Consider the following 21,364-nt stretch of genomic DNA (forward strand, 5'->3'; position numbering starts at 1 on the left):
GCTGTGCCGTCTGCTTCGCCGCAGAGACTTAGCGAGGAACAGCTCCAGCACGTGAGACAGTGCAAGGATTCCGTTTTGGCTATGTGCAGTCTGAGATGCCTGATAGTCATTCATGTGGAGATGTCAAATAGGCAGTTGGAATAGGAGTCTTATTGCTCAAAAAAGGAGTCTGGAATGGAGGTATTTTGGAGGCATTGGCACATAAATCAGCACTGATAAATAGAAATATAATGTTAGCCACATACGTAATTTAAAATTTTCTAGGAGCCACATTACAAAGTAAAAGCAGGTGAAATTAATTATGATATATTCCATTGACCCAATATATGTAAATATTATCATTTTAACATGTAATCAGTGTAAAAATTAGCAAGATATTTTATTTTTTTCATACGAAGTCTCTGAAATATGGTGTGAATTTTATACTTACAGCACATCTCAATTAGGACTAGCCACATTTAAAGTGCTCAATAGCCGCACACAGCAATGGCACAGAGATAGGGATGATGTTTAAAGCTATGGGACCAGATAAGTGGAAGGGCCTTGGAGCGCTTAAACATTTAGAGTTCAGGCAGAAGGGGAGGAGCTGACAAAAGAGACAGCAAATGAGCCCAGTAAAGTAGGAGGAAATCAAGGCGAGCGCAGTATCAAGGGGCCATGAGGAAGGGGCTGTCAACTCTATCAACTGATGCTGAGAAGTCAAGTCAGATGAGGACAAGGAAGTGAACACTGTGATTGGGAAGATGGAGTTAGTCATCTTGGTAAGACAGTTCCACGAGACTGGGGGCTCCTCCTGTGGAGGAGAAGAGAGAATGGGAGGTGGACAGTGGAGACGGCACAGACATCTCAAACGCAACGCATTCCAAATGATCTGCCTCGCCTGGCCCTCTCCCCTAGTCTTCCAATATTCTCATCTCTATGGGGGCTCACACTAGAAACTGATACTAAACCTGAAGTGAGTGCGCTCACCCGTTGCCCAGCAAGCCAATCTCTGACACCAGGTGTGGCGGAAGAATGTAGGAATTTTATTTTTGCACAGCACTGAGCAAGGAGAGAGGGCAGCTAACACTGAAATCCCAGACTCCCCGAAAAGCTAAAGGGAAGGGCTTTTATTTGGGGTTTTAAGTAGGGGAGGGGGAGCATATGGCCTTGCTGGTTGGAGCCTTCCCGGTGCCTGTCTTTGGCCTTGAGACACCTGCAGAGAGGAGGGAGCCCAGGACCTTGCTGGTCAGCAGGTTTCCCACCAGCCTGTATCTCTTTGCTGGGAGGAGATAATGAATCCAGGGGCTTATCCTTGGCAGTGACTGTCTCCATGGAGCAGAGTGGGTTCTGGAGCCAGGAAGCCAGAGAGTAAGCAGGGAATGAGTGTTTTGGTTTTAACCCCATATATGCTGGGTTTAATGTGGGTAAACTAATATCAGGGTAGGTAACAAAACCTGGGGCACATTTTCAAGTCCTTCCTTTCTTTCAGACCTCATCTACTATTATTCAGAAAGTCATCTCCGTCTCACTTCCTATAATCTTGTTGTGCCGCCTTTGCTCCATCCCTATTTCCTCAGCACAGGCCCTTACCACCTCTTATCTTCCTAATTGCTAATAATCCTTACGGTTATTCAACCTCCAGCCTTGTCACTCTCAAAATGATGTTGGCAAAGCCTGGGTGCACCCAGAAAGCGGAAGATCGGCTTGCGTGGCCAGACTGAATTTTTAAAAACACCAATCTTGCATTTTTGCTACCCTGCTGGAAATCCGTGCATGGCTCCTCACGGACCAGGTTTAGTGTTTCAACTCTCTCTTTAGTTTTCTGTTTGGAGTTTCTGCTCTCTCCTTCCCAGATCAATACAAACACGCGCACATCCAGCTCTGTTTCAGGCCTGCATCTTTATTATCCCTCCTACCATCCCCTCTGAAGGGCCCTCCCTCTTAACGAGGCACCGTGACTGGCTCATTTTAACTAACCTGGTTTAGCTATCAAATTCAGGGAGCTCCAGCACTCCCCACCCCCTCCCCCAAGGCTGGCTAAACTTAGCACCTGTTCCCCCTTTCCCAGCCATTTCTATAGAATTTGGCGCTTATTTCAGCCGCTGTTCTTGCCACATTCATCCATTCATCAAACTGTTTTTAAAGGATCAGTTCCTGTCGACGTCTCCATCTAAACCGTGAACCCTCCGAGGTCCAAGCACCCGGCACGCGTAAGTACGGCGCTTAACCCAGCGCGACCCAGGACCCCAAGGGGCTGCGCAGGAGCAGGCGGCGCGCGTGCCCGCGTCCTGACGCCCCGCACCGCGCGGGGGCGGGACCCGAGCCCGCTCCGCTCCCGGCGGAACCCCGCCCCGCAGCCCGCCCCGGCCAGCTGCGCGCCGGCCCGGCCCCGCCCACCACGTGCCCACGGCCACCCACGTGAGCGTAGCCCCGCGTGACCCCCGTGGCGTCACGTGCGCCGCGCCGCCATGTGACCGCACTCCGCCCTGGGCCGGCCGCTGTCGCTCGTCGGTGCCCGGCCGGCTCGATGGAGGAGGAGGAGGAGGAGGCGCGGGCGCTGCTGGCGGGCGGCCCCGGCGCGCCCAGCGCGCTGCCGGCCCTCTGCGACCCCGGCCGCCTGGCGCACCGGCTGCTGGTGCTGCTGCTGATGTGCTTCCTGGGCTTCGGTGAGCCGGCGGCCGGGCCGGGGGCTGGGAGCCGAGCCTTCGCGGCTCCCCGGGAGCGCGAGGGCCGCGCCGAGCGCCCGCGGCTATGCGGCCTTCGTGCAGCTTCTGGCTGCGGCTCCTGGGCTCCCTTCCTTTCCCTTCGCGACCCCACCCGACCCTTGGACGTGCTAGCTAGCGGCGTCCCGAAGGTGGGGGCAGGGGACCGAGCCGGGCGCGTTTGTCCCGCGCCTTTGCTCTCCAGGAAGTCCTAGAGGCTAGCAACTCGGGCCCGGGGCCGTAGACGTGAAGGAGCCCCTGAATGGGCAAGGTTCCTCTCTCAGGACACTTTGTTCCGAAGGAATTCAGGAAAGTTTAACTGTCTCCTCCTCTTTTTTGAATGAATAATTTGGTAGTCCTTCATAGGTGTGTCACCCTCCTTGGGGAAATGTAGGAGTCTGTCTGTCTGATGGCTTCAGTGGGTAGATGTGTCCTCTGCCTTTCCTCCACTGTGAAGCAATCTTTCTGGATTGGACTTGTGGTAGGCTTGGCGGTGTTTGGTTTCGGTTACGAAGTCTGATGACTATGAAGGCAGTTTCCTGAGATAATTTTTAAAACATCTGCCTGTGTTTCAGCGACATGCTAATGTCAGTATTTGGTGTCAAAATAACGAGTTTTTCAGGGGGCTCACTGGAACCAGTGTAATCAGTAGGTTTAGAAATACTATGGTGATAACTTTATGCTGGTGATGGAATATATAAGTAGGGATGAAGGATGCTTTGAGCTTTAGTTTCTTGGCGGCTCTCTCTGTCCCCCTGCCCCCTTTGTGGAAAGATCATGCTCATCCATTAACCTTAAAATATGACATTGGTATCTCTTATGACGATTAAAACAGGAATCACAAATTTCTAGGTTTAGGAACGAAAAACAAGAACAACACAAAACACTTAAGATTGCCGCTACGGCAGCAGGCAGATTATTTTTGGTAAATTATAGTTATCTGCCTGGGTTTCAGACACCAGATTCATACTTTTCTAGTGACAGTTTTCCTTGTTTTGAACCAGTAGCTTCTGATATGTACTCTAGAGAGAGTTAATGGAGAAATGGAGGCGGTATTATCTTGTGGCCTGCAAAAATCTGTCAGTTATATTGCTTTAGAAATAAATCTGAGCGCGTGAATGTCATACCTCTCTCCACTTCTTTCTTACTCCCCAGCAGACATTATTATTATGTTTCAATTTAATCCTTTACACCTCTTTTTTGTCTTCATTTCTTCATTCTTGGTGGTGTCTTCGCTAAATTATTTGGTCTTGAGTGTTCTATTTGTAGAGTTACAACTCTTGTTTCAAATATTGGTTTAGTCACAGTAGTTAAACTCCATTTTTCTGCTCTCAAAATAAGTGATGACTTCAGGTACCTTTGCTAGGAGAGTGTCCGTGAAATGTTTAGCGTTTGTGTTTTGCTAGCTTTAAATAAGGGGGAAGTATAGCTGCTTCGTGAGGATGCTAATAATAGACGTTATGCAGCATGATGCAAGTCAGGTGGAAGAACAGTTAGTTGTTGGTTAGCTTCGTCCAGGTTCCCAGGATTTCCTCACTAATGATTTGTAAACCATCGGGCATGTTTTCTCTCCTTGTGTTTGGCTACAACCTGGAAAATATTAGCGGACAAGGAAGTGGTCCAAAATGTTTCCCTGGTGTCAGGCCCCGAGAGCCTAATGTAAACATTTAAAATCACCATTTGAGTAGTAATTGCAACTTGAGACTTGTGTATGGGTAGTATTATTACTGTAAACGATTTGCTCTTCCTTTTTCTAGGCAGCTATTTTTGCTATGATAATCCTGCTGCGCTTCAGAGTCAGTTTAAGCGGGTAAGTTGCTTTTTCACCTTTGTTCCTTTCGTTGACTCTGGAGCAGGTTTAGCTGTGGAGGCGTCGTCCCGTCACACGTTGCCTAGTCTGAAACAGTCTGATGAATCTGTGTTGACATCTCTGGCCACCAGATCTGTGCAGCAAGGAGTGTTCTTGAGTTGGAATGACTGGCCACAAGGAATTCATTTACGGCACTGATGACTTGATGTTGTTTCACACCTTAGATAAATAAAGTGCTGTTTCTACAATATTGCCAAAAAATATTAGCAGATTTTTGCTGCATTTCACTCTTGCATTGTGTAATTATCTGAATGACAGATGATTTGGTAAGATAGCCTTTTGCTCTCTTAAATAAGTTTTTGTTGTTATTTCATTTATTAAATGTGGGTACTGATTGCAGAGTATTGTTTATATCAGTATTTTAGTCTGGTTTTAAAAAATTATGTTTGATGTTTAAAGTTTCTCCTGTATTTAGATAGTTTTTTTTCTTTCTAAGTTTTTTGCCTTTGGGCAGGGAGAAATGCATAGATTGGTCCTTCACATTCTAGAATGAAAGGGAAAAAAGAAGAAGTTGGGAGTGGGTAGGAATAGGCTAGGATTCCCCTTTTCCATGTGGGGGGAGCCCCAGTACAGGTAGTCTATGGGGAGTAAGAATAGAGAAGACACAGGCAGATGCAGATGGAGGTGCTCCTGTAGTGGGGGATCTGATCGATCCTGGACTCCACGAAGCCTCTGAAATGGCATGTGGACTCAGGGGCTTCCCAGGGTTCCCAGGTGGGGCCATGGCCCTCAGGAGATTCTCAGAGCACTTAGTGAGCACAAATGATGAAGAAACTCCTACCCTACACAGAAAGAATGTTGTCATTGTTAGTTGCTAAACTTAACTGTTTGGAAAAAAATAGTTTTATTTTCTTTCCATATAGGATATGCAGGTGAATACCACGAAATTCATGCTGCTCTATGCCTGGTATTCTTGGCCCAATGTAGTTTTGTGTTTCTTTGGTGGCTTTTTGATAGACCGAGTGTTTGGAATACGGTAAGCTTGAAAAAAATCTCACCTATGGGTAAAATCTGATTATTAGGAAAACGCAGAACTAGATTAAGGTATTTCTAAAAAGAACTGAATAAACGCTGTATTGATTATGATAATCTGCTTTATTATTTTTTTATGATTTTTTTTGTCTCTGGAATTGGTTTTTGAAACTTGGTGTTTCAGTTAAGGTTGGGATGAGTAAATGCTGCTCCCGGAATAAGGTAACTCAGTTCTCTAAAGGTAAATTATGCCCTCACTTGGAAGCAGGCATGCCAGGGTCTGAATCCCATTGCTCCCACTTGCTCAACTTCCCAGCTCCTCGGAGCTGTTGTAGCTTCCTGAGCTTCAGTTTCCTTATCGGTGAATATGGACGGTAATTCCTCCCTGACGAGGTGGTCGTGAGGACTGAGAGAGGTGGAGGTTCAGGGTTTGCACGTGCCTAGTATCGGCCTCTTCCAGCCCCAGAGAAATTTTCTCTTTCTGCCCTTCTTTGGACATGGAACTTTTTGTGACCGGTTCTGTTAGATGCTGAGGAAGGAGTAGCACTGTGAGCTCTGCCACTTTTCGTCCTTGTGATCGTGTGTGGTGTTAGTGTGTCGTTAAGAGGAATGTAGACTGGGAATGTTTTCAGAAGGCAGAGGGCAAAATGACGAGTTTTCCAGTCATGTCTGGTGGAAAAGAATTGAAGAAACTGTAAGTGTTTAGATTTGGGGACTAACTTTTAAACATTTTGAAGAGTTAAAGGAGGAATTAAATTTATTTCACTTGGTGTATAGGGATAGAATTAACCTGAAACTTCACGGGGACAGATTCCACTTAGTACGATGAAGACTTTGCTTGGTCGGGTTGAGAGCAGGGGCCGTGAATTGCCTTGGGACCACGGTGAGTTTCTAGTGCTGGAGAGCATTCAGTGAAATGTGGTATGGCCATTTCACCAGGATCTTGAGAGGGGTTTGAGTTTCTGAAGACGGTTTACTCCCCACATCTCTAAGGACTCTTCTAATGCCGGATGCTGTCACTCTGGGGAAACATTAATCAGATACTCAAAGTGTGCAACATTAGAGGCAGATTTCTGGTTGTGTTAACGTGGTTGGTATTTGTCCTTTTAAAAATAGTTTTTAGTTATCAAGAATTGTAACCACTTGGGGCTGGCTCCGTGGCCCAGCGGTTAAGTTCGCGCGCTCCGCTACAGGCGGCCCAGTGTTTCGTTGGTTCGAATCCTGGGCGCGGACATGACACTGCTCATCAAACCACGCTGAGGCAGCGTCCCACATGCCACAACTAGAAGGACCCACAACAAAGAATATACAACTATGTACTGGGGGGCTTTGGGGAGAAAAAGGAAAAAATAAAATCTTTAAAAAAAAAAAAAAAAAAGAATTGTAACCACTTAATTTAGAATTCCTTAGAATCAATCCTAAACTTAATAGAAATTTTATAATGTCTCTTTTTAAATGGGAACCCTGGAAATTTCTTAAAAATTATTTAGTAGGTTTTTTTAAGAGGTGATAGTAGCTTAAATCAGCATATGCCATTACTGAAGGCTCTAGAATCCCCTTAGAAGTCAAGACTTGTATAGATTAGCATTCAGCCTAGGAAAGCTGCTCACTTTAGGGGCAGACCAGCACCTCATTTTCTTTCCTTGGAGGGAATGCGGAGGGGTCAAAGAAAAGCAAAGTGAATTTTTACTGAAGGACTTGGTAACATCCTTTTAATTTACTCTCTCTCTCTCTCTCAGATGGGGCACCATTATTTTTAGCTGCTTTGTTTGCATTGGGCAGGTAAGAAAGGCCTAAACATTCACTGTCATTCGTTGACATTATGTGGCAGTGATTTTTGAGTTCTTGTCTAACTCCGCCAGCAAAGATATGTTTAATGAATGCCTACTTAAGTAAGCAGGGTCTGTGCGCGCCCGTACAGCATACCACAAGGCCGTGTTAAGCACGGTCCGTGCGTGCCCGTGCAGCATACCACAAGGCCGTGTTAAGCCTCGAGACAGACGAGCAGTGACATTCACTGAGAAGGAACATTACCACTGTTGTGGAAGTTGTGACGCATTGTAAGTTGCTATTTCTCTTGCATACCTTGAGTTTATTTTTGCACTGATTCTGCATTCTAGGTGGTGTTTGCCCTGGGTGGAATCTTTAATGCCTTTTGGCTGATGGAATTTGGAAGATTTGTGTTTGGGTACGTTATGCATAATTTAATTTATTCTAATATATTATTGTTTTAGTGTTCATCTATCAGTTTATTAAACATTTACAAAAACTTGTCTCTTTTGGAGAATTACTTCATATCCTTGAAATCTAGCTACATATAAATAAGGCTGTTCATTAGTTGTCTTAATTTTCCTTTAAAGTAAGCAGCGATGTTGAGTGGGCATGGTTGACTGTGTGTGGGACTTGAATATTAAATGCTTCCCCAGGAATGACAGTCTCCTGCGTGTTTGCTGTTGTGTTGAAGACTCTGGTTTAAACCTCGTTTAGAAAACTACAGACCATCGATTTCTAGGCTGGTGACTCAGGAAGATTTTGCTCTGTCTTAGTGGGTGAGGCACAGGTCCTTTTGGACGCTGTCAAGCATCTTGAATGAGCAACCAGTAGACCGATTGCCTCTCATGAATTTCGTGTTGTTCAGTGAGCCCATTCTGAGTCCAGCCTTGGGCTTCCTGCCCTGAGGGACACAGATGACGTAACTTATTCAAGCTTTGCACAGGTACCAGAGACATGTAGCCATATGTGAGATACCCCAAAAAGTGCTCTAAGTGAGAGAGAAAAAATAAAATGTACATAAAAATATGAAAGGGATTCAGAGATGGAAGTGTCGTTGGAAGTGGCCTCATGGACCAAGTGGGCCTGACGTCAGTGTAAGATTTGGGTTAGTAGAGGAGACAGGAGATGTCTTTGGACCAGGACAGAGAGGTGAGGAGGGCTCAGTGTTAGGATACGGAGGAGAGGAAACGCCTAGCTCAAGGCCTGGAGCAGGGGATGATCAATATGTAGAACTTACAGAAGGAAAGTTAAAACCCGGGCGGTAGGAGAATGTTGAACATGGAGGGTATCGGCCTGAAAAGACGGAATATCTGTGCTTCCATAAAGTATGGACCACTCTCCCCACGTGAACTTTTTATATGGCATAGATGGTGATGTGGAACTCAGACTCCTTTTATTGCCTGTCGTGGGTATCACTGCGGCATGTCAAATTCCCCAACACTTAGCAGTTTAGAACCACCGTTACCTTGTGTGTGCGGGCTTTGTGGGTCAGGAATTTGGATTCCTGGGTTCAGGGTACAGCAGGGGCTGCTTATCTGTGCAGCTGATGTCTGGAGCCCCAGCTGGAGAGATTTGTGGAAGGCTAGGGGCTGGAATCATCTGAAAGCTCGTTGACTGTCATGTTTGGTGCCTGGGCTGGGATGACATGAAGACGAGCACTGCGGGCTGCAGCACCTAAACGTGGACTCTTTCTGTGGCTCGGCTTTCTCTTAGCGTGGCAGGCTCAGGGTGGACTTCTTACGAGGTGGCTCAGGGCTCCAAGTGTGAATGTTGGAGTGAAAAGGCAGATGTCACCTTTTATGACCCGGCCTTGGTGTCACACAGTGCTGCCCCGCCATGTTCTGTTCGTTGAAGCCATCACAAGCCCAGCTGGATGCAGGGGAGGGGCATAGACCTTTGATTAGAGGGGTGTCAAAATTTTAAACCTGCTGCATTGCTGACCGTGAAAAGCTGTGACTTTTCTTCCTTTCTTCATTTTTAGGATTGGTGGGGAGTCCTTAGCAGTTGCCCAGAATACATATGCTGTGAGTTGGTTTAAAGGCAAAGAATTAAACTTGGTATTTGGACTCCAGCTTAGCATGGCTAGAATTGTAAGTATGATAAACCTAATGAAGCCCAACAGCAAGCAAAAGATTGAATGTTGTGATTATCTCTTAAAAATTTCAGGATGAAGTGTGTTTGCATATGATACATTAGGTACTGATTTTTAATATTTTTCTCTAGACCATAGTATAGCATTTACCTTACTGTAATTAAGGCGTTTCTAACTGTATTTAACTTGGGGTACAGACTAAAATGGCTAATTGCGCATTCATTAGTTCAGAGAACCGGCGCAGTGGGAGGGATCTTACAGGTTTTGTCGTCTGATTTCTTCCCCCATTTCGGCATTGCTGCTGTGAAAGTCTTCACGTACGCTCCCCCAGGCTCTGCGTGCCGTTCGCAGTGATTGGAAGCTCGCTGTGATGGGCGGCCCATCTTCTCCGGCTAACTTCGTAGAGCTCAGCCTCACACAGCGGTGAAGGGCGCCTGCGCGAGTAGCGTGACGGATGGCTCTGACTTTGTCCTCTGGTTAATGTTCATTTCCTCTGCTGTGCGCCAGCGCTTTGCTTACTAAGGCAGCTCTTAAATTCTTGGTCATACATGCTCATTTTCTGTGTTTGTCTAAGCCGCATGATGTTGGTTTCGGGTGCCTGACCGTGGTGCTCACACCTCTCTGGACTGAGCACGGGTGGCCACTGCTCCTGGCATTTGCACCGTGGAAAGGATCATGGTGTTTTAGGTTTTGTCTGAAAGACCGCACCCAGGAGAACAACATTATGCTTTTATTAATGCAACCTGTAGGGTGTTCTGACCGTCCCAAACCCCTTTAGGTTTTCTCCTCATAAACTCCTATGAATAGAGGTTTTTAAAAAAATCCTTACCATTAAAAATCAAGCTTTCCAAATCCTGAGAAAAAAGAACAAAACGGGAGGCATCACAATCCCTGACTTCAAAACATACTACAAAGCCACAGTAATCAAAACAGCATGGTACTGGTACAAAAACAGGTGCACAGATCAATGGAACAAAATTGAAAGCCCAGAAATAAAACCACACATCTATGGACAGCTTATCTTTGACAAAGGAGCTGAGGGCATACAATGGAGAAAAGAAAGTCTTTTCAACAAATGGTGCTGGGAAAACTGAAAAGCCACATGTAAAAGAATGAAAATTGACCATTCTTTTTCACCATTCACCAAAATAAACTGAAAATGGATTAAAGACCTAAAGGTGAGACCTGAAACCATAAGGCTTCTGGAAGAAAACGTAGGCAGTACACTCTTTGACATCAATATTAAAAGGATCTTTTCGGACACCATGCCTTCTCAGAGGAGGGAAACAATAGAAAGAATAAACAAATGGGACTTCATCAGATTAAAGAGCTTCTTCAAGGCAAATGAAAACAGGATTGAAACAAAAAAACAACCCACTAACTGGGAAAAAATATTTCCAAGTCATATATCTGACAAAGGCTTAATATCCTTAATATATAAAGAACTCTCACAACTCAATCACAAAACATCAAACAACCCAATCAAAAAATGGGCCGGAGACATGAACAGACATTTCTCCAAAGAAGATATACTGATGGCCAATAGGCACATGAAAAGATGCTCATCATCGCTGATCATCAGGGAAATGCAAATCAAAACTACACTAAGATATCACCTTATACCCGTTAGAATGACAAAAATATCTAAAACTAATAGCAACAAATGTTGGAGAGGTTGCGGAGAAAAAGGAACCCTCACACACTGCTGGTGGGAATGCAAACTGGTGCAGCCACTATGGAAAACAGTATGGAGATTCCTCAAAAAACTAAAAATAGAACTACCATACGATCCAGCCATCCCACTACTGGGTATTTATCCAAAGAGCCTGAAGTCAGCAATCCCAAAAGTCCTGTGCACCCCAATGTTTATTGCAGCACTGTTTACAATAGCCAAGACATGGAAGCAACCTAAGTGCCCATCAACAGACGAATGGATAAAGAAGATGTGGTACATATATACAATGGAATACTACTCAGCTGCAAAACAGAACAAAATCATTCCATTTGCAATAACATGGACCTTGAGAGAATGATGTTAAGTGAAATAAGCCAGCAAGAGAAAGATAATCTGTGTATGACTCCACTCATAGGAGGAATTTAAAACTATGGATCAAGAACAGTTTAGTGGATACCAGGGGAAAGGTGGGGTGGGGGGTGGGCACAAAGGGTGAAGTGGTGCACCTACAACATGACTGACAAACATTAATGTACAATTGAAATTTCACAAGATTGTAACCTATCAATAACTCAATAAAAAAAATTAGAAAGAGAAAAAAAAAAATCAAGCTTTCCAAGACTAATAAATGGCATGAAGATGCTTGTAACATATTTTAGGTAAGAAGAAATCCAGTACAAGAAGTTTTTAACGTAATATTTTATTGTTCGAAATATTTAACACCTATGTATGTTATATATGTAACATTCCTATATTTTTGTACCTGTGGGTTCTTTTTAATTTTTCGCTGTTATAAATGGCACTGTTGTGTGACACTCTATAAAACTTGTCTGCATCTCTGCTTGTTTCCTGAGGCTAGCTTGCTAGGCATGGAATTATTTTTGAGTCAGAGGGTTTATGAGGGTTTCTTAGGACTGTTGACACATATTTCCACATTATCCTCTCAGAGACGTTCAAATCCCCATCCATGGGATATGAGAGAATCCTTTTTATTATAGCTTTGACAGTGCAGGCTATTATTACTTTAAAAAAAGTCGTTTCATCAATTTGATAGGAAACACCTAAATATTATTTTAACTTGTAATTCTTTGATAACTAGTGTGGTTTCCCATATTTTCTAAATTTTATCCACAATTTCTAAGTGTTATTCCCATATTATCTAAATAATATTCTGAGTACTTCATTAATGCATCTTGTGCAAGTCAAGATATGCCTGGCAATTTGTTGATCTTGTCGTCTAGTAACTCCTTAGAGAAGGAGCTAGGATCAGTTGAGCAAGACTCATTCTCAGTGACATCATCCTGACTACTAGAGATCTTCAGCTTCTTTTCTGTGTGACCACAAATCAGTTGTTGTCCATTCAGCTGTGTCCTGAGGCGTCCTGAGGCGCCCTCAGTTTTTAGAAAGGAATCTCGGGCTTCTAGGAGGCGGGTGGGGCTGTTGGAGTGGTGGGGAGACCTGAGGAGGCGGTGGGGTGAGCCGAGCCCGGGCAGCCAGGGTGGCTCTGCTTACTCTGCCTTGTGTGTTTAGGGTCCTTGTGAGATGCGGGGACCAGAGGATCCCATCACAGAGCTGCGGGGTAGACGCAGTCATGTTTCTGCACTTCTCCTGTCCCTGTGCGTCCTCAGGACGGTCACAGAGGCTCTGGCGTTCCTTCTCTGTGACTGTTCTCTTTGCCTGAGCTGTCAGTTTGTTGGAGTTTAGATGCTTGAACTGTGTTCATTACACCTTCAGGTCGTGTACTTCTCATTTTTCTTATTATTCAAGTCTTAGTTGGGGCTTGAAACTTCAGCACCCTTTGATTTTCCTTTGTAATTTGTTACTTTAAATTAATTATGTTGACAAATCTGAACTCGTGAACCTGGGCTGCTGTAGCGAAGCATGCAAACTTAACCACTATGCCACTAGGCTGGTCCAACCCCATTTGTACTTTTATTTCCACTTCTTACATTGGAGGATCTTTTCCCACCTCATCTACCTCAGTGTTGTCGTGGTGAGCAGAGGGGAGAGGTGTGTGAAAACTCTGACGACAGTCCGGGAACTTATGCCCGTGAGGTGTTCCTTGGTGGTCTGTGGCAGAAGGAAGATTGCTTCCTTCTGATGACATTCGGTTAGGACGCCTGTAGAGCTTAGATGTTACGGGATCAAGGGTGATGTGATAAGGCAAGAAACCTGCTGGAGCCTGGGCTCTGGTCCTGGCTCTAACTGGTTCCGTCATTTGGACAAGGAAGTGCCTCATTTTTCTTTTCTGTAACATACAGGTGTTTGACCAAAGCTCTCTGGGTCCCTTCTGGCCTCAGGTTCTCTCAGCGGAGGCTCTGCTGTGCCAATTGCTGGGTGTGAGGCCCTCTGGGTTCACCACCTGTGCCTTTTCTCTGAGCAGCATGCTGTCTGGCGAGCCCCGTGGTGTACAGGTGGTTGCTTGCAGAGGCCTGTGGGGTGTCGGGGAATGTCCGGTGCCCTCTTGCCTCCCTTAGAATTCCTTGGGACAGCCTGGTCAAAGAGGGCAGTGGAGAGGCAGTGCCACACTGGCACGCTGTCTCTAGAGAGCCCTCCTGTCACGTTCTTTGCCTTACTTAAAACCTCTTCCTTCCTCTGAAAGGCTCTTCTGGATTCCTTCTAGTTCCCTCTACCATGGAGAATTTGAGAGTTTTAAAGAATTTTAGAGCCAGAAAAGCCCTATGTTGTCATCAAGTCAAAGCCTCTTATTTACAGATGGGGAGGCTGCAGCCCAGAGAGGGGTCTCTCTCCATACCACTCAGCTTGTGAGTGCCCGAAGCGGAACCTGTGTCTGCTGACTCTCACTTCAGCACTTTTTCAAGTGGACTCACATAGTATGTCAGCCAATTAGGGATTCATTTATTTTACTAAGCTTCTTTTTAAAATTCTTTGTAAGTGTAAACTTTATTCCCTTTTTCTCCTGCTTTACTTTACTGTGAGATGAGCATTCGAGAGTCATGCTGAATACCCAGGGAAAGAGAGCCTGAGCGAGCCAGCCGTGCTGCAGGGAGGCGGGCCCCTTGGGCTGCCAGGGGCTGGGAGCAGGGGTTGCAGACTGTGGGAAAGAATGAGAAGGAGGCTGAGGTATCCCAGCACCGGACTTTGCCTTTGGAATTTGTTTCCTGGCATCCATCAATAATTGGTGCGCAGACTGAGTTCAGAAATTACGACTGATTTGCTAGCTGGTTATCAGCTTTCCTGAGTCTATATTCTGCGTTGCAGACTAGACTGGTGTGTTCTGGTCTTGCCCTCTCCTCTCCAGCCGCCTGGTAGGTAACGCTGCAGTAAGGCGACTGCTGACGGCCAGTTGAGTGGCCAGTTGAGTGCTGTCCGTATGCAGCTCCTCCCTGTCAGTCCTGTCTGTCACTGAGCTTTCACGGGCATCCGAATGCAGGTCTTCTCTGTCAGCGCAGTGTGCACCTTTTCAGGAACCTTCAGTCTAGTTCTCTTTAAAAAATCTCTCTGTTTTTGTTATAGGGGGTATAACGTGTGTCCTTTCCCTAATCTGTGCCTTGGCCCTTGCTTACTTGGATCACAGAGTAGAAAGAATCCTTCATAAAGAACAAGGAAAAACAGGTAAGTATAAATGCAAGAAAAGTGGGGCTTTGGGGAATTATGTTCTTTTTGAGATAATTTACAATGAGATAAGTTCCTAGTGCAGTGTTATAAACGTAGTGAGGCTTAGTACATGTCTTGTGTCTTTTATTTCCAAATCTGTTTCCACTTGTCTAAATTTTTGGTTACATTTTCTTTCTCCTTAAGTGTTTTTGGCATAATTTACATTCTTGATTGTACTTTGTATATTTGCAAAATGATGGGTGTTCCTGAAAGGGAGCAGGAAGTAGGTATCAGTCTTAGGTTTTGCTTTTTCTAATGTCTTTTTAAGTTATCCCGCAAACTATTTCCAGTAATTTACTGAGAATAGTATTTTTTAAAACTGAATGCAAATGTTAATCACATGATAAAAGAAAAATCTTCTTGACATAGATGTGGACGGTCACGCCCACACCCGCCTCCCTTCCTCCTCCCAGGTGAAGTTATTAAGTTAACTGATGTGAAGGACTTCTCCTTACCCCTGTGGCTCATATTTATCATCTGCGTCTCCTATTACGTTGCCGTGTTCCCTTTCATTGGGCTTGGGAAGTGAGTATTCTCTAGCATTCCATCTTTGTGGGTTAAATTATAATCACAGCTCAATCACAGAAATGTAATTGTTTTTAGCTGTAGATCTTTCTTCTCTGGTTATAATTTATATTTACACAGGAATTGTTTTACATCTGGGATACAGCTGATTTTCTTAGCTTAAGGTTTACTATTGGTTTTTTTTTGGAAGAGTAGCCCTGAGCTAACTACTGCCAGTCCTCCTCTTTTTTGATAAGGAAGCCTGGCCCTGAGCTAACATCCGTGTCCATCTTCCTCTCTTTATATGTGGGACGCCTACCACAGCATGCCATGCCAAGTGGTGCCATGTCCGCACCTGGGATCCAAACCGGAGCACCCCGGGCCACCGAAGCAGAACGTGCGAACTTAACCACTATGCCACTGGGCTGTCCCCTAGTATTGGTTTAATACTTTTATTATTCTTTTGAAGAGATCCCTAATAACAGTTTTGATTTATAATGTAGATTTATTTTAATACTTGATTTTGGATGTGTATTCTTCTTCACTTCCCCTGTATTCCCTGGTTAGGAATCCTCTGATTGAGAATGGAGATGTCGTGTTGTCTCACGGCGACTGGGCACACTTGCATTTGCTAGGACTGTGGTTCCTCCAGACTCAAATTCAGGGTTCAACGCAAATCCTTCTTCGCTTTATCTTCTCCCTCTCTCTGCTTTTTCATTGGCAGCTGCTTAAACAGAGCAGTGTGAGAGTGTGTTTGTGAGGATGCGTCTTGTAATTATAAGCTTTAAATTCAGGCTGTTGTTTTAAATAATTTGAAACAAACCCCCATCTGTTATTTAGCGAGGAACCTATTCAGTGCTGCTTTTAAGGGAAAGAAGCAGTCGCAATTTCTGGTAGCAATACATTTGGTTTTCTGAAAAATTTGTACTGTTTGCTGTATATGTAAAAGGGAGAAAAACTAGGCATCAGTATATTTTATTTAGTTGAAGTTTTTGTATAAACACTAAACCTTTAGCTGATTGCTTGAAGGTGAATATCAAATAAGGTAGGAAAACAGTATCAAGAAGGCCTAGTTATTTTTATTCAGCTTTATTTTGCCTTTATTTTTTAAAAACAGCAGTTCTCTCTAAAGTGTTTATTTCTCTCTCTCTTTATTTTAGTTTTCTTTATAGAGAAGTTTGGATTTTCATCTGAGGCAGCAAGTGCAATTAACAGGTATTTCATTAATTCTCTAAGTGCTTATTGTGTGCATAGCCTGGATCTTTAATTATAGCCAGTTGTTTGAGACAAAAAAGACTTATGTGATGTAACATCCACTGTGAGGCCAAGACTCTGGTGGGACTTGAATCCTGAGTGGCCATCTGTGCATTAATGGAAAACCGAAGAAGTCTTGCACCGCTCTTCATATTTCTGTTTACCGATGACCGTTTTAGACTAATGTTAAATTAATGAACTAGGATTTGCTTTGCCTGATGGTTTTAGGGACTTTGTGCATTTTTTTTTTTTTTTTTAGCTGTGACATGTTTTATTAAATATCTTTTATGTTCTCTGGACAGTGTTGTCTATGTCATATCAGCTCCCATGTCCCCAGTATTTGGGCTCCTGGTGGATAAAACAGGAAGGAACATTGTTTGGGTCCTGTGTGCAGTGGCAGCCACTCTTGCTTCCCACATGATGCTGGCCTTGACGCTGTGGAACCCTTGGATTGCTATGGTAATGTCTCCATGAGCACCTGGGGGCTTGGGGCTTCAGCCAGGACTCTGTGTGCATGTCTGGAGGCACAGTCAGCTCCTCCGATGGAGTGCTTATGACAGTGCAGAGAACGATAACTTGATTTCAGTTTCTGCAAAACATTTTCAGAGTATCAGTATTAATATTCACGCATAAGGTACTTGTCTTTTCATTTGTCTTATTTAACAGAGTGATCTTAATGCTGAAATAGAATTTGAAATAAAGTAGTCTTATAAAAGCCAAATGCTTGTTAGCTTAATTTTTGTTTTTTGTATTTCATTAAAAGAAATAATTCCATCATAGGTGACCAAAAAAAGCTGTCGGCCCAATATCCATGGTTTTGAATTCTTTTGTTTTTGACTCTTAGTAGGTCAGAAGTGATAGTGAATTCATCAAGTTTGTGTTACTGTTCTTCAGAATGTCATTTCTAAGACCACAGGCTGAAGTGCTGCGTTTCTTCCCTGTATATTTATTTGTGCACTTGGTGAGAATTCTGGAGGACAGATTCCTAGAAGCGGAAACGCTGTAGCGGAGGCTTTGCACATGTGACATCTTGATAGATACTGTGAACGACAACTCCAATAACTGTCCACCCATTTAAACTTTGCCAGTAACATATGAATGTGTCTGTTTTTAGTGTCCTTGCCTGTGTTGGACATTGGCATTATTTTAATCTTTGCCAATCTGACAGGTGTAAACGATCTTATTTTAACTTAAATCATAAGGTTTCTTTTTTAATTGAAGAAAAAGTCAGCGTTAGGTGATGTTTAACAACCAGTGGTGGTTGTTGGTTCTCTGCCCTGCTCTCCATTTGGGTGTTGATGACCCAGAGGTAAGATAATGGACTGTTGGTGTGATGTTGTCTTGATGGCTTAATTTGTAATTCCTAATAAATACTGGATAATTAGCTTGCCTGAAACATTGGTAATAACTTTTGGCAAATTAGTTTTATTTTCTTGCTTGGTCATTGACTGCACCTTGGGCCCAGCTAGTTATATATATATATGCATATAATATAAAATGGTTAAAACAGTGTGTGTGTATTTTGTCACTAGAGACATATTGTTAGAGAGGGCCAGGACTTTTTTCTGTTAAATTTGAGTTTTAGCCTAATTGCAATAACATTTGCATGAGTATTTGTATATTAGTTATTATGTTACTCTTGCTCATCTGCATCAAAGGAAATTTACTTTTGGTTCATATAAGACTTTTAGCTTTTTCCATGTTGCTTTCTGTAGTGTCTGCTGGGAATCTCTTATTCATTACTTGCCTGTACGTTGTGGCCAATGGTGGCATTTGTAGTTCCTGAACATCAGCTGGGAACTGCATATGGCTTGTAAGTATTTGCACCGTGGGTCATGTGATGTCTTTCTGCTGTATCGATTTAACTATCATATGGAACTCCAGGTCTCCTGAATCTGCTCATCTTGAGGCTTCTGGGATAGCTCTGACCCTGAAAATACAGTAGTCTCCCCTTATCTCTGGTTTTGCTTGCCGCAGTTTTGGTTACTCACGGTCAGCTGTGATCTGAAAATATTAAATGGAAAATTGCAGAAATAAACACATCATAAATTCTAAAGTGCACCCTGTTCTGAGTAGCATGATGAAATCTGGTGCTATCCCGCTCTGTCCTGTCTGGGACGTGCATCATCCCTTTGTCCAATGTGTCCATGCTGTATGCGCCACCCCCTTTAGTCACTTAGTAGCCGTCTCAGTTATCAGGCTGACTGCTGAGATGTTGCGGTGCCTGTGTTCAAGTAGTTCTTTATTTTACTTAATAATGGCCGCAAAGCCAACTTTATTATTGGTTACTGTTGTTAATCTCTTACTGTGCCTAAGTTATAAATTAAACTTTGTCATAGGGGCCCGGCCCCATGGCCGAGTGGTTAAAGTTCCATTCACTCCGCTTCGGTGGCCCAGGGTTTGTGGGTTCAGATCCCGGGTGTGGACCTACTCCACTCATCAGCCATACTGTGTGAGATCCCTGGCCTGGAAATATTGCTTCCCTCTAATCACTGGTCTCCTTAATCAAGCTAAGAATGACAATCGTATTGGAGCTACAAAGATTCAGACTCAAATGTTCAGATTAAGAGCAATTTTTTTTAACAACCTGCCAGACATCTCTCTCTGGGTATCTGGATATTTGTTATTGAGTTATTTTAGCTAATTATACCATAAACAAAAGGAGTTTGGGGTGTTGTGCTTTGATTTAATTTGTACTCATTCTATCTACCTCTATATGCTGAAAAGTTCTCTTTTCTTGAGGTGGAGCAGGTTGGGGAATCTAAGGGAAATAATGCAGGAGACTTAAGAGCTGTGGTTGGGCAGAGCACATAGGTACTACGAGGACCACATGTCCCAGGGAGGAATATGGCTCACTCCCTACCAAACTGCAATTCCTACACACCCCAGCAACAATTCCTAGCCCCCTTGTATATGCTTTGTTTCCTCCCTAGTACCCATTGCTATCTGACCTACCCTACTTTTTTACTTATTTATCTATTTATTGTCTCTTGCCCCCTCTAGAGCATGAGGGATTTTTCTTATTTTATCACCGCTGCAACCCTAGCACCCATAATGATGCCTGACATATAGTAGGCATTCTGTAAGTACTTGTTGAATGCATGCAGAATGTATGAATTCTATGGGATAGTCCCAATTCTAAATACTTTATCGCGCTGTCCCCATAAGCACATCCCTACCTACAACATGTGCCATGTTAGGGCTTGGCAAATATGGTCAAGCAAGACACGGAATACACACGTGTATAGGTAAAGCAGCTTGGTATCTGCTACTCAAGGTCCAAAGTATCCTGTTGTCTGCTATTTGTAGAGATACTTAAACCCTATACTTTCACAGCATCAAGAAGTACCAACCCACTAACCCACATGGTTTCTACACACGTTAATCTACACTAATGACATTAAGTGATTAGTCACTTGGATGGAGTGCAGAGGCCTGTGTGAACACACCATCTAACAGCCAGCCCTTTGTCGGGCATTGTGATTTGGCCACATATTTTTATACTTTCTGTCCTAACTCTCCAAGTGTCTCTTCTAAAAGTAGAAGTCTTTCTGGATACCACAGTATGCACATATTCTCCCCAGTCCTGCCACTCTTACCCTTGGAATTTAGCACACGCATACACACACCTTATACCAAAACACTTTCCCCATAGGCATTATGTATATCAAGACATGCATACCCCCAAAAGGGCATAAAGGGAGAGAGAAACAAGAAGAAATATTACTCATCTATCTAAAGAAGCCTATTTTAAACATTAAGATTTAAAAAATCAGCCAATGTAAAAGTATCTCAGAGGATAAGAGGATTTCTTCTGGAAGCCAGCCCTTGCAGAGGCTGCCCACATTTGCAGATGCAAAATTCCATTACTTCCCCCACAACATTAGCCTCTGGCCAAAGGACAAGAGGGGGAGAGAGGGGGGACTGTCCTCCTTCTAAACGGGGAAGGAAAGCAGCCAAGCAAAAAGAGTTTGAGAAAGAACAATGGCCTCCTAGTGAGAAAGCGTGTTAAGTAGGTCGGTATTGGCACTGTATTTTGTTTGCACACAAATCCATCATTGTTCCTTCCTATTTTTCTTTTTCCCCCTTCTTTTCTCTCCTCTGTCCTATTCACTATTACTGTCATCTCATGTGAGCTTTTTTAAACCATGATATATTTGTTCAATTATCTGCAGACCTACAGCCTCTTTATCAAATTAGCTGATCTCTATTTATAGCTGATAATGCTGTACAGGGGATCTAATGAAAATTCCTGAGAGTGAGAAAACTAAGTCAAATTTTGCATTGCTGTTTTCAACCCAAGCACTGTTGCCATTATCCAATAAACCTGTTTCAGTAAGTGTTGTAAATATACATTTTTTTAAGACAGTACTTTTCAATAAGAAAAACTAGGCTGAGTAGTATCATGAGATAATATTTCCAAAATTTGCTTCATTCCCTACTCCAAGATCATGTTACCTTAAAAATGAACTTTAAGAGACAAAAAATAGAATAAATCTAAATAGACTGAATAATGGTTCTATGAAGGAAGGAATTCATCTGCACCTGGTAAGTTAATCATGTAAAAGGTGCTGATATATTTTTAGCAATTAATATGTAAAACTGCCAAAGAAACTCATTATAGGGGCCAGCCCAGTGGTGCGGCTGTTAAGTTGACACGTTCCACTTCAGCAGCCTGGGGTTTGCCAGTTCAGATCCCAGGTACAGAGCTATGCACCACATGTCAAGCCATGCTGTGGCAGGCGTCCCACATATAAAGTAGAGGAAGATGGACACAGATGTTAGCTCAAGGCTAGTCTTCCTCAGCAAAAAGATTAGAATTGGCAGCGGATGTTAGATCAGGGCTAATCTTCCTCAAAAAAATAAAAAAGAAAGAAAAAAAAAGAAACTCATCTATAATACTCAGTAGTCAAGTGTGACTT

General features: G+C 43.5%; 1 protein-coding gene across 7 annotated transcripts in view; it reads left to right on the forward strand.

Annotated features, from left to right (window-relative positions):
• Positions 1 to 2,419: 2,419 nt before the first annotated feature.
• The window catches only part of LOC103545262 (lysosomal dipeptide transporter MFSD1-like), a 43,192-nt gene continuing 24,247 nt past the window's right edge, over positions 2,420 to 21,364 (forward strand). Inside the window, exons 1-11 of one of the 7 annotated variants that reach the window (XR_011536442.1) lie at positions 2,420 to 2,648; positions 4,442 to 4,494; positions 5,418 to 5,530; positions 7,266 to 7,308; positions 7,647 to 7,714; positions 9,281 to 9,389; positions 14,544 to 14,642; positions 15,098 to 15,209; positions 16,349 to 16,403; positions 16,745 to 16,901; positions 18,158 to 18,255. Coding sequence is in view for 4 of the 7 variants with exons in the window: in XM_070606876.1 (XP_070462977.1) it covers positions 2,510 to 2,648; positions 4,442 to 4,494; positions 5,418 to 5,530; positions 7,266 to 7,308; positions 7,647 to 7,714; positions 9,281 to 9,389; positions 9,723 to 9,818 (621 nt within the window). In the remaining 3 variants the exon portion in view is untranslated. Of the gene's footprint in view, positions 2,649 to 4,441; positions 4,495 to 5,417; positions 5,531 to 7,265; positions 7,309 to 7,646; positions 7,715 to 9,280; positions 9,442 to 9,722; positions 10,545 to 14,504; positions 14,643 to 15,094; positions 15,210 to 15,498; positions 15,586 to 16,348; positions 16,404 to 16,744; positions 17,164 to 18,157; positions 18,256 to 21,364 lie in introns of those variants that run through there. The other 6 variants (XR_011536441.1, XR_011536443.1, XM_070606878.1 and 3 more) reach the window with 6 other exon arrangements.

This window comes from Equus przewalskii, unplaced genomic scaffold, assembly GCF_037783145.1.
Source record: "Equus przewalskii isolate Varuska unplaced genomic scaffold, EquPr2 contig_R1840, whole genome shotgun sequence".
In the NCBI taxonomy this organism is placed as follows: domain Eukaryota; kingdom Metazoa; phylum Chordata; class Mammalia; order Perissodactyla; family Equidae; genus Equus; species Equus przewalskii.